The sequence below is a fragment of the Leptinotarsa decemlineata genome, unplaced genomic scaffold (genome assembly GCF_025532065.1).
Source record: "Leptinotarsa decemlineata unplaced genomic scaffold, Ldec_3_MD MMD2_tig00078422_RagTag_RagTag, whole genome shotgun sequence".
NCBI classification, from domain to species: Eukaryota; Metazoa; Arthropoda; class Insecta; order Coleoptera; family Chrysomelidae; genus Leptinotarsa; species Leptinotarsa decemlineata.
This window is the reverse complement of record NW_027412747.1, coordinates 13099752-13112615: the sequence shown is the minus strand read 5'-3', so window position 1 is coordinate 13112615 and position 12864 is coordinate 13099752. Positions and strand designations below refer to the sequence as shown.

At 33.3% G+C, this 12864-nt stretch overlaps 1 protein-coding gene across 3 annotated transcripts in view; it reads right to left on the bottom strand.

The window, feature by feature from the left end:
- Atg2 (Autophagy-related 2) overlaps nucleotides 1–12864 on the bottom strand; it is a 151450-nt gene that overhangs the window by 94337 nt on the left and 44249 nt on the right. For 2 of the 3 annotated variants that reach the window (XM_074186199.1, XM_074186200.1), the window contains exons 6-11: nucleotides 9417–9568; nucleotides 6758–6903; nucleotides 6530–6685; nucleotides 3874–4144; nucleotides 3375–3638; nucleotides 3110–3319 (exon numbers count right to left, since the gene is read on the bottom strand). In XM_074186199.1, coding sequence (XP_074042300.1) covers nucleotides 3110–3319; nucleotides 3375–3638; nucleotides 3874–4144; nucleotides 6530–6685; nucleotides 6758–6903; nucleotides 9417–9568 — 1199 coding nt within the window. The remainder of the gene's footprint in view (nucleotides 1–3109; nucleotides 3320–3374; nucleotides 3639–3873; nucleotides 4145–6529; nucleotides 6686–6757; nucleotides 6904–9416; nucleotides 9569–12864) is intronic. The other variant, XM_074186201.1, reaches the window with a different exon arrangement.

Genomic DNA, 12864 nt, shown 5'->3' with positions numbered 1-12864 from the left:
GCCCATGCATCCCGAAAAATGCACTGTTTGGTGTGGTTTGTATGCTGGTGGAATCATTGGACCGTATTTTTTCAAAGATGCTGTTGGACGCAACGTTACGGTGAATGGCGATCGCTATCGATCGATGCTAACAAACTTTTTGTTGCCAAAAATGGAAGAACTGAACTTGGTTGACATGTGGTTTCAACAAGATGGCGCTACATGCCACACAGCTCGCGATTCTATGGCCATTTTGAGGGAAAACTTCGGAGAACAATTCATCTCAAGAAATGGACCGGTAAGTTGGCCACCAAGATCATGCGATTTGACGCCTTTAGACTATTTTTTGTGGGGCTACGTCAAGTCTAAAGTCTACAGAAATAAGCCAGCAAGTATTCCAGCTTTGGAAGACAACATTTCCGAAGAAATTCGGGCTATTCCGGCCGAAATGCTCGAAAAAGTTGCCCAAAATTGGACTTTCCGAATGGACCACCTAAGACGCAGCCGCGGTCAACATTTAAATGAAACTATCTTCAAAAAGTAAATGTCATGGACCAATCTAACGTTTCAAATAAAGAACCGATAAGATTTTGCAAATTTTATGCGTTTTTTTTTAAAAAAAGTTCTCAAGCTCTTAAAAAATCACCCGTTATATAGATAAGTACCATTCTGATCATTCCCATATTGATTTCAATTCAAGAGCCATCCGTAGACAGCTGTTTCAGCCTATTGGGAATCGTCAGTACCGGGCAGGCGGTCCTCGACTGAAGACCAAGAAAAGTATTTAATAAAAATAACTACGTAAACGCGAGCGAGACATAAGTAGAACCACCTATTGTGACATCCAAGTCAACTTGCCAAGTTTTATGTCAGTGTTGGTGGTTTGACCATATTGAACATTTCAACAATTATTTTGTTAATAGTATTAACCAGATAATCGAGAGCATTCAAAGTGATGAAGTGTGGTATAATTGCGATTCTAACCTTTACTTGCCTATAACTAAATTCAAAATGGTTCCATTAGGAGAATTACGTGATATTATTGCTTCATTAGACACTAAATGTAATACATATGAAATCCTAAATGCCAAAATTGTTAAACAAATTTTTGAAACTGCTGGACATGCTATATTGAATCTTATCAACACTTCAGACTGGAAAGATCCCAGATCTGCTAAAAATTAGTACTATTATTCCAATTCCTAAGGTAAATAAAACTATCAGAGCTGAGGAATTTAGGCCTATTAATACGTTGCCGCCCATTGAGAAAGTACTTGAATATGCTGTTTACAAATTAATTGCTAAACTTTGTGAATGAAAATGAGATTCTGTTTGATAATCAGTCAGGGTTTTGAAAAAAGTACTCTTGTGAATCAGCATTACAGAAGTCACTTAACTATTTGATAAACAAATTAGATAACAACAAATTTGTAGTAGCGGTATTTTTAGATTTGAGGAGAGCTTTCGAAACAATCGACAGAAATATAATCCTCAGTAAAATGAAAATATACGGAATTGAGGGCAAAGTGTATGAATGGTTTTATAACTATCTTGAAGGCAGAAAACAAAGAGTAAAAATCAATGGTACAATTTCAAATGAAATATTAAACGATAATGGAGTACCCCAGGGGAGTGTTTTGGGCCCCTTACTATTCATTATATATTTAAATAATATTAATATACATGTCAACTGAGAATTTATCAACCTGTTTGCAGAGGATACTCTATTAGCTTGTAGTGATATAAGCCTGGATTCTGCTGTACAGAAAATGAATGTGATATTGCAAAAAGTTGACAAATATATATAAAAATTAATAAATTGAAATTGAATGTGAGTAAAACTACTGCCATGATCCTCACTTCAAAATACAAATATAAAAAAATCAATATAAACCAGATAAATATTTCTATCAATGATGAAAATATAAAAGTGAATAATACTGTAAAATACTTAGGGTTTCAACTGGACTGCAATCTCACATTTGAAGAACATTTTCAATACATACATAAGAAAATTTCGAAAAAACTATATTTTTACTCTAGAATTTCTAAGTCTTTAAACACACGATATTAGTCTATAAAACAATTATACAACCACACTTTGATTACTGTGCTTCGATTTTATACTCTTTCAATTTGAACAAACAGGCACAACTACAAAAACTACAAAATAGAGTAATGAGAATTATATTGAGAGGAAACTGATATACTCCCGTAATTACAATGTTAACAACCCTAAATTGGCTTTTGGTATCCCAGAGACTTTTATACCAGAGAATGATATTTGTGCATAAAATTGTTAATGATTTAACTGGAACATATCTTAAAAAATCTATTTGTTTAAATTATGATATTCACAAGTATTACACTAGACATAATCTTGACATACATATACATAGAACTAATACCAAAATCAGTATGAACTCAGTATATGTCAAAGGTTTTGATACATACAACAAATTGCCTCATTCAATTAAATCAGCTTCAACTTTAAAAAGGTTTAAAACTGATCTACTGCATCATATTTATAACAAATGTAACTGAAGGTATTACTAATAAGATCATAAGTCATGAGTTTTGGAATATTAATCAATTATTTGTTAGTTATAATTTTTTTGTTGTATATTAGGAATGTATCCTACTTACCAAATAAATGTTATTATTGTTATTATGATTATTATTATTATCAACTGTTGTATTGGGCCTAGTATACTCATGACCTGGGACTTAATAGTTTGAAAATTAGAAGCCCATGAATTATTATTCGTGAAAAAATATCAATTTAAAAAACTTTCCCAAATAACATGTTTCTGTATGGATAGAATAGAATATTGCTTTATTTTCAGGAATGACAATGTATTGGAAAATATAAGACTGATTTACTCTGAGCATGACATGCATTTATAGCTAATTTTTTATTCTCCCTGAATGATGAAAAGTTTTTCTTCTAATTTGATGTGAGTGGATGAAGAACTTTTTATGAACAGTAGAACTTTTTAATTGACAATAAAATTTTGTGAAGTATCGATAATGAAGTTTTCTAATTGTGAATCCCTGAAATATTTTTGAATACTCTGAGAAAAAATCAAGGACTGTTTTCTGCAATGTCCGAAATATCAAATTCACATACCTTAATTTCAGAATTAAGTGAAGGCATGTAACTTTCAAATCTATCCTGGATTCTTCAGTCGTGATCGAATCCAGCGTTGGGTGACCTTTACCAGCAGCAAATGAATTATCCAGAGATTCATCTATAAAAAAGTCTGGGGGGTTCATTAAAGCACTCAATCTGTCGATTATCGAGATGTCAAAATCAACTTCGCATTTGCCAAGCGATACCCTAGAAAAATGGAAAAGGTAGTGGAAATATAACAATAACATTGATTAAGACTTACGAAATGTTGGTTTTAGGTCCGTTATTTTTCTGGGATCTTCTTTTCGTTCGATTGACCTTTCTGAAATGGACTTCGAAAGGTTTTTTTTGAACAATACTAAACGGAGATTTATGAAATTGAAGAAGGGGAATCGCTTGCAATTCACGATCGACCACCAAGTATTCAAATAAATCTAAGTTGCTTGCACCTAAGTCTGCATCCATGGATGAAGCAGAGGCGACATTTTTTTGTCTACCCTGAAACTCCACTCCAGTTGCCAACAACCTTGAGCAAACAAAATATAAATATGAACTGTAAATCAATCAATTAAAGTTATTCTATTCTAAGAAATAATATAAACATTTACAATACAAAAATACATATTAAAAGTGAAATATAGATTCACAACACAAATATCAACAAAAAAAAAACGTTGGGGGCTACAAACTTAAAGACTTGAATTCTAGTAAAATACTTTTGAATATCAGATTGAATACCTTTATGGTGATAAAAAATTTACCTTGTACAGTTACGATCGCATTTACTGTTGATATTTTCTTTAAAGTTTATGAAGTCCTCGGTGGCATCATTAGAGGTGACAAAATCTTTGAATTGGTCAAAGAAATTTTCTGAAACTTGCTGCATCTGTTCAACGCTGGAAAGTACCAGAATCTTATTGTCATCGGCGGTTGGCACCAACAAATCTTCGTGTAGCAAGATTACCGCAAAAACATCAAAATTTACTGTTATATGAGAGACCTCAACTGAGGAGTCTTGTTCGTTACTAAAAGCTGTAAAAAAATAATGCCATAACAACCATATGCATCATATGATAATAATAATAAGAGATTTATTGTCTAGCAGAAATACATCCAAATACAAGACATTATTGTGAATACTTGAAGCTATCCGCATCTCAAAGGCCAAAAAAACCAGTACAGAGAAATAATGCCGCGGCGAACTAGTCCACGTTGACTGAAGAACTGGCGGTTCGTATTGGATAATTTTTACTAACCGGATTTTATGATTGGCTGAAGAGTCATAAAATTAAATTTGAAGTCATGTTACGGTGACGAATAGAACGTGGGGATGAGTATCGCCGTTGTGTCGTCAATGTTCAGTTCAGGAACTGATCGCGATTTGAGTGTTGAAATTCGATATTGGTGCAATTATAATTACTTGAAATTTAGCGTCCTTGGACAAATACAAAAAGAGATACCAGTCAATAAGATTCAGATGTATTTGAATATTGAAACATAGAGTGTATATTTCAATGTATATAAGAATCTACATCTCAAGTTTGGTTTCGAGGGAAACAAACTATTACAAGCAACATCAGATTTGACCGAAATTCCTTTCTCAACTGTACGTAAAATAGTCAAAAACCAACCTGATGAACGCAAGACGCGATGTGATACGGGATTACCAAAACCTTTAGATGTTCATCTAATGAAGTCATTGAAAAAAAATATACGACTGTTACAAAAGCAATGAGCTGCTGTGACAAAACTCTTCAGAATTGGATAAAGAAACTAGTATTCAGATTTAAAATAATAAACAAACGTCAAGCAGTTATGGAAAGCAGAAGAATAGTGGAATTGCGTAATAAATACTAACAAATAACTAAATATAAACAAGAACGACAAAATTTCTATTTGGATGAAACTTGGTATGACACTCACGACACAGTTGCGAAAGGGTGGACTAATGGTTCGAGAATGTGTACGCCTAACATGCCTGCAAACAAAGGATCGCGACTAATCATTGTGCATTGCGGAGGAAGTGAAGGATGGCTCCGAATTCTTATAAATTATGTGGAAAAAACTTGAGGACTGCAATGTTGACTATCATAAGAACATGGAAGCTAATATTTTTGAGGAATGGTTTGAAAACACATTGATGCCAAATTTGGATGCGAATAACATTGATGCCAAATTTGGATGTGAATAGTGTAATAATTCTTGACAACGCTTCCTATCATTTACGATAGCTCATCAAAGTACCGGATAAAAATTCTAGAAAAGATGAAATACATGAAATACATACAAGTATGGACACACCATACTGAGACTTCCCCCCTATTCTTATGTTTTTAATCCCATCGAGTTGATTTGAGGAAAATTGAAACAAAACATCAGGCGTAAAAATAATTTTCCAAAATTTGATAAGGTATTATACACGTATTTCGGGCTTTTGGCCCATCATCAGTATGGTGCAACCAAGTGTAAGGATGGACAACACTTGGTTACCAATAGATAGAAATACAAATGCACTGAGCCACCAGCAGGAGCTAACCGCACATTTGTGGTTTTTATTGATAGATCTTGTGTTTACAAGAAAACTATCAAAATCACCACGGAGGCAGCAATAGCTACCTGCGTGACATTCGGGTTCAGGAAATTATACAAATATAAAAGTTATTGAGTGTTTTGATATAGAAATAGAAGTTATTAAATCGGACATAGCACTCAAGAAAGTGGCAAACCATAGACACGTGTTTCGGGCTTTTGGCCCATCATCAGTATGGTGCAGCCAAGTGTAAGGATGGACAAACACAAGATCTATCAATTAAAACCACAAATGTGCGGTTGGCTCCTGCTGGTGGCTCCGTGCATTTGTATTTCTATCTATTGGTAACCAAGTGTTGTCCATCCTTACACCATACTGATGATGGGCCAAAAGCCCGAAACACGTGTCTATGGTTTGCCACTTTCTTGAGTGCTATGTCCGATATTAACTTCTGTTAATATATATATATATATATATATATAGCGTTTACTTGAACTATATCTATTGCCAGAACTAATTAAGGTTAATATCAAGAGTAGATTCCACTACAAAGTAGCATCATAACAAAGTTTTGTTTTGATTTCTTGTAAGATGTTAACTCAGAAGAGATTTGGTAGTCATGAATATTCTTGGTTGAAATTGTGTGACGTTGATATGCTACATTGCAATGAACTTTTAGATGAGTAAATTCAATTTTATTTCAAGTCGTATTTTTGTGATTGTTAAGTGTCGTTCAATTTAGAAAAAATATATACAGTGATTTGCACCTTTACCACACTATCTTGAATGAATATTATTCAAGATGCAGAAAGTTTGTTCCACTAATTTCTGAATGTGTGGAATAGATGTATAAAGTTATTTTACATAATATATTGAAAGGAACTTACATTTCCTTCTACTAGCTTGACTGTATTCTGTAGAGTAACTAAATATACTTGACATACTGGAATTCATACTCTCAGAAAATTCAGAAACAGCACTCTCGTACATCGTACTCATTGTACTTTTTATGGGTTGATATTCATCTTCTGTATCACTCCCATCTGAAAATATCACAAATAATATTAATTTCTAAAATCACAATGTAACTTGTACAAAAAAAAAAAAGAAATTACCTGGACCTGCTGTTGACCATTTATGAATACCTTCTATGCCATATAACTTTCTAGGTTCTAATGGAGCCCTTAATAGTTTTTCCACCTTCAGAAAATCTGAATTTGACATTGGCTGAGCCTCATATCTGGATTTTGAGTCCCGAATACTGGAGAAAAAGTTCATTATAATTCACTATCTACACTATTTGAGAAAAGTTTCTGAGGGAAAGACTATTGACCCAATCAATTGAATATTATCACTAACTCTTTTGTTTAGCCTTCTTTCAAACCGAAATACATGGAATTTCTCACATATCTGAACTCTTACAACTTAAAAATACAAAACACAATGATTCGGGAAACCCAAGAAACAATCGCCTTCGCAAATGTACTAGAAAACAGACATGAGGATGAAATATTGGGTTAAAAAGTGTACTCGTAAGCAACATATACAGATCAACAAAAAACCCAACCAGCAGTCACAACAACCGAGAGGATAATCTGTTTTCCCGTTAACCAGTTGTTGCTCCCCTACGAACGACAACTCTCAGAAGTCAAAAGTTATGCGAGCTAAGGATTAACGAGGGCTTATCTTTTAACTCTTTAGGCAACCACGGTTCATAGAATAAACCACCATGTACCACCACCTTTGGTGGCGGTGGTAAATAAAGTGTACCACCTTCTCAACAGAGCTATTGCTCTGGTTGCAGTGATTCATTTTCAGAACCACTGTAGTTTTGCCATCTTGTGCACGGTAGACGCAACACACAATAGTTGGTTACAGATTTGGTCGCGTGTTGCAGCCATTAACCTCAAAACTTTGTACGTTCAACTGATGTGCGTTAACCAGTTGTCGCTCCCCTACGAACGACAACTCTCAGAACTCAAAACTTGTGCGAGCTAAGGATTAACGAGGTCTTACTTTTTAACGTGTGATTTCTCAACATTATTTGAGAAAGCGCAAACCATATGCATTTCAAAAATGCGTGTCCAAAGAAAATGAGTATAGCAAAGTTGAATTCGAATAGACAATTCGACCTAGGTTATTGCCAGGCAGTAATCAAGTATTTATTCATCAAAAATGTCTATACATAAATAGAATAGCTACTCTGCATTATATAAATCTATCAGGCTAGTCACAAAATAGCTGTAATTAGACATAAGTTAAAAAATAATCATAATATATACAATGTTGTGAAAGCAATGAAGATAAAACCATTGTTTATCAATGACAAATAGTCAAAATAGTACACATATGTTTTGAACATCACAAATTAAAACTTGAAATTACTATAAAAGCTATGTATATTATTAGATGCCTTATATTTTGTATCAAAGAGTGTTACCGAAGAAGGCATTTTGGGTTTCTATTTTTCATGAGTACTTGCTCCGAAAGGATTTTTGTCAGTTTGTATGTGGAAGGAACTTCTGTGCATGATCTGCATATCTTTATATTTTGTTGTAGTTATATTCGTTCGTTCGGAAACTTCCCACATTTTTTGTTCAATGATGGAGAAGAGACAAAAAGCTTCCCCCTCCCCCAAAATTACTGAACATGAATTTTATACAGTGTGACACACTTAAGATGAAGATACCCCTGTGTTATGAAAAAAGATTTTATGACAGCCTTAAACCCAGCCTACTGCGATCCACTGAAAAGAGCAAATTCTCGATATTTTGCTTCGCGTTGATGATACCGAAATAACTCATTCGAAAAATTTGTTTGGAAATAGATTTTGACCCTTCATACCGAATTTCAATGCAAAATTCGAATTTCATATTCAGGTCCGATTTTCAATTAATGGTTCTAAAAAGCTACTAAAATAATAAATTCGTTATAATGTATGAATAAGAATGAAAAAAGGTAATATTTATTATGAATTCATTTATTTCATTAATTTCGACTATTTTATCATTTCTGTAGCTTCTTATTGAGAGCCATTAAAATTGAAATTGAATATGAAAATTACAAACAAATTCAAATTTCGAATTTTGAGCTGAAATTCGGTTTGTAGGGTCAAAATCGATTTCTAAGCAACTTACAACAGTAAGTTAGGGCTTTGGTAATAATTTTATAATGTTGTTCTATCATCATACAAAATAAATAGATAAGTATTTCATTAGTTCGGATTGTTGACATTGTCAACCACCTTCAAACAAACAAAGATAAGTATTATTCTGATCACTCCCATATTGATTTCAATTTGAGAGCCACCGGTAGACATCTGTTTCAGCCAATTGGGCATCGTCAGTACCGGGCGGGCGATCCTCTATTGAAGACAAAATGTGAATAACCAAGAAAAGTACTTGATAAAAATAATTGCGTAAATGCAAGCCAGACATAAATGAAGGCACCTATTGGTGCTAGAAAGAAATCCCATATTCTTCCAGTGATATTTCTACCCAATAGATACGACTGAAATCATTCATAAGTAACCCTCTCAATATCACAATAGTAATGTTTCTTGAGCAGAATGTCATGGTTTACGCAGTCGAAAGGTTTGAAATAATCGCAAAAAACTTCTGTGGTGACATCCCGTCTATTAATGTGCAATGTTGATGCAGTACTAGGTGGTAGAAAATATGTTGATTACGTGTTCAAAGTATTAGTTCTCCTATTCAAAACAAACTTTAACAATTCAATAAAAAAATCTACAATCCAAATTGCTGAATAAATTACCTTAAATCTTCACCATTCAGAAAAGCATTAACGATTTCCAACAGTATATGGACTTGACGTGGAGATAAGAATAAGGCTAAATCTTTTAAATCGGTATCCACTATTATATTTGGTCCAACTGCTTGCAGCGTATGCTTCAACCCTATTTTGATCTGAAATTAGACCTGTTATGCAACATTTGAAAAAGCAAAACAAATATAAATAGTATGACATATTACACATTTGTGTTCAACACGTTACCATCAATAAGTTATTGAGGAAATACACACAAGATAACAAAATCCTAATTACATAACTTCCTTATTTGAAACTTAACCAAACATATGCCTAAACCGAAAGCTAGTATTTTTTTGAAGCTTAAGAAAAAAAATATATAACTAAAGAAAAAATTATTTATTTACATGGCTATATGACCATATATGTGGAAAATGTATCCTACTTTTCTTTCAGTGGTTTCAGATTCATTTCCATGGCAAAGCAACCAAGAGAAACCATCTCACTGATCTTTTGAAATGCAGAGTCCCAATAATGAATAATGACACTCAAATCCAGAATGAAAAAGAAAACTGACTCAAAATAAATAGGGTATATTTTTAGGGGAGAATAATTTTTGTGGAAGAAAGGTTTCGGCTTTCTACTTCTTCATCTTCACACAAAAAATGTGGGAAAAATTTCAAAATGAACTCTTTACATGCAAAGAGGTAACTTTCAGACACATACTGGCTGAATATGGTGTTACCTTCACAAGGTAAGTAATGTTTCATGGGCCTTTTTATAGTTTTCTTATGTGCTTTTGATTGTGTGGACCATGAACTCTTGCTATCTAAGCTTTATAGATCAAGTGTAAGGGCCCATTTTGTCTTGTTATTTGCTAATAATCTAATTTCTTTCATAAGTAAAACAAACTCGGCATTCGTTACAAGTTATGCTGACGATAAAAATATTTTTATTGTTGAAGACAACATATCCATGTTGTCTTCACTTTACTTCAGAAAAATGCTAAGGGTATATATGATAAAATCATATTGTGAGCTGAAAAGAACAATTTGAAACTCAACAAATCTAAAACTAACACCATCATGTTCAGTAGACGTGGTCAAAGGGAATCGAATCTGATAATATATAAAAATAGTGAAAAATCAATTAGTCTTGTAGAAACTGTAAATATGCTAGGAATTGTTGTACATAAAAAATTAATGTGAAATCAACATATTGATATTTAATAAACTGAAGAAAAGCTGCTATTCTATTAGATTCATGTCAAATCACTACAGCTCTACTATACTCTTCATTGTACCAAGCTAACTTCCATTCACTCTGATATGGTATTCTCAAATGTGACATGAGTACTTCTGTCAAAAGGATGTTTCTCCTCCAGAAATATGCTGGTAGAATAACAGCTAAAATAGGGAACCGAGATTCATGTAGAGATGCTTTTAAACAGCTAAAAATTATTATAGTTGACAGCACTTATATACTAGAGGCTAGTGAATATCTTTTCAAAAATTAATCCAATTTTCATCCTTTTTTCCAAAAAATAACCACAATACTCGTTCTAAAGATCTAATCTTACCAAACGCTCATAAAACTTCTTTGTATGAAAAAAAGCGTACAGTACAGTGGGTGTAAATTATACAGGGCTTTTCATGATGAGCGTTAATTAACCGTTTCTGGCAAACTATTCAACGGATCAACCTAAAAATTCCACAGTATGCATAAGTCAATATGACCTACACGCCTAAAATATTTTAGACGAAGCGGCGTTGTCGCTTCTACTATAAAGTAGCGGCTTCTTCGATTTTTCAAATGGAACACCCCGTATATAATATCATATTATGATTCATTATCACTTTGTCAACAAATTCATATACTATTTCCCTATACCTATCTATTACCGTTTAGAAGATATAAATTAATTTCGATATTTTTTTTACCAAACATGAACTTTTATAAATGCTGATAATCTTGAACTCTCTTGCACTAAAACGATCAAATTTGAAATGGAGTGGAGTGATACTATGAGGATCTTCACTTCGAGTCATATTTTCATTTGCCTCATACAGGGTCTTCAAAAAATGCAGATACTTTGATCTCATGAAAAAATGAGTGGAACTCAATTTTTTCAAATGGAACACCCTGTATATTTCAACATTTTTGAGGTCTACATCCAATTTTAGATTAACTTTGTTCAGATAATACTATTTCTATTTTGAAACGTTTCCGAGATAAACTGTTTCAAACGGAAATTGACATGGTTTCCTTGTTCATCACTCATTTTTGTAAAACAGATTTCGTTTGATGTTTCTCAATCAATGACATATAATACAATGAAAAGAAAATTATTAAAATACTCCTCAACCATCGAATGAAACTTCTCTTCAAACAATAGTTTTATTAACGCTGAAACACGAACTGAAAATAATAAACCCATAAATTAATGAGTTAATTTAATTGTCAGTGTATTTCAGAATATGTTCAAACACATCTCCACCTCTACTACTTAAACAAACATGTAATCTCTTCAAAAGATTGTCATGTGTAGCGCTTCTGATCAAGTCTGGAGTCAAACTATTGAAAGCAGTTGTAACTCTCGATTTCATATCTTCCATTGTTTTTATTGGAGTAGAGTAAACCATATTTTTAATGAAACCCCACACGAAATAATCTAATGGATTGCCAGCTGGTGTTCTGGGAGGCCAACGAAAAGGTCCATATTATTACCAATCCATCTGTCTTCGAAGATTTCAGTTAAAGCTTCGCTGACTGAATGAGAATTATGGGGTGGAGCACCATCCATTTGGTACCATACACGTTATCTTCCTGGTTTATTATTTAAAATCATTTGAATTCCATTCCTCAGTAAATCTTCATATTTTGATGCATTCAAATTATCATCATAAAACTCGATATAAAAAATTGACTCATTCTTTATGGCACAAAATACATTGAATTGCCATCTTCCTTGAAAACCCCTTTGGCGGACAACATGGGGATTTTCTGGCGCCCAATAATGACTGTTGTGTCTATTGAAAACTCCATTTTTTGTGAACTTGGCCTCATCTGTCCATATGATATTGTCAAGGAAATGTTCATCCTCTTGAGTCTTGACAGGTAACCATTCAAAGAATTCCACTCTACGAGGTAAATCAGTCTCTTTCAAATGTTGGACACAGAAGAACTTATAGGGATGCCATTTATGCTTATTAAGAATTCGAAAAATTGTCACGTAGGGTATACCTATATCTCCCTTTCAGCCTCGTGCAGAGAAGCATTTGGAAATGCGTGAAAGTATCCCAAAACTGTTATACCATTGTCATCATCATCCACTTTAGTCTTCTTACGAATGATTTTTGGATGGAAGTTTCCATTCAACCTACAGTTTTTTAGTAGTCGATTTATCACATTATTATTCGGCTTTGGAAGTTGTGGATATCTTTCATGAAATACT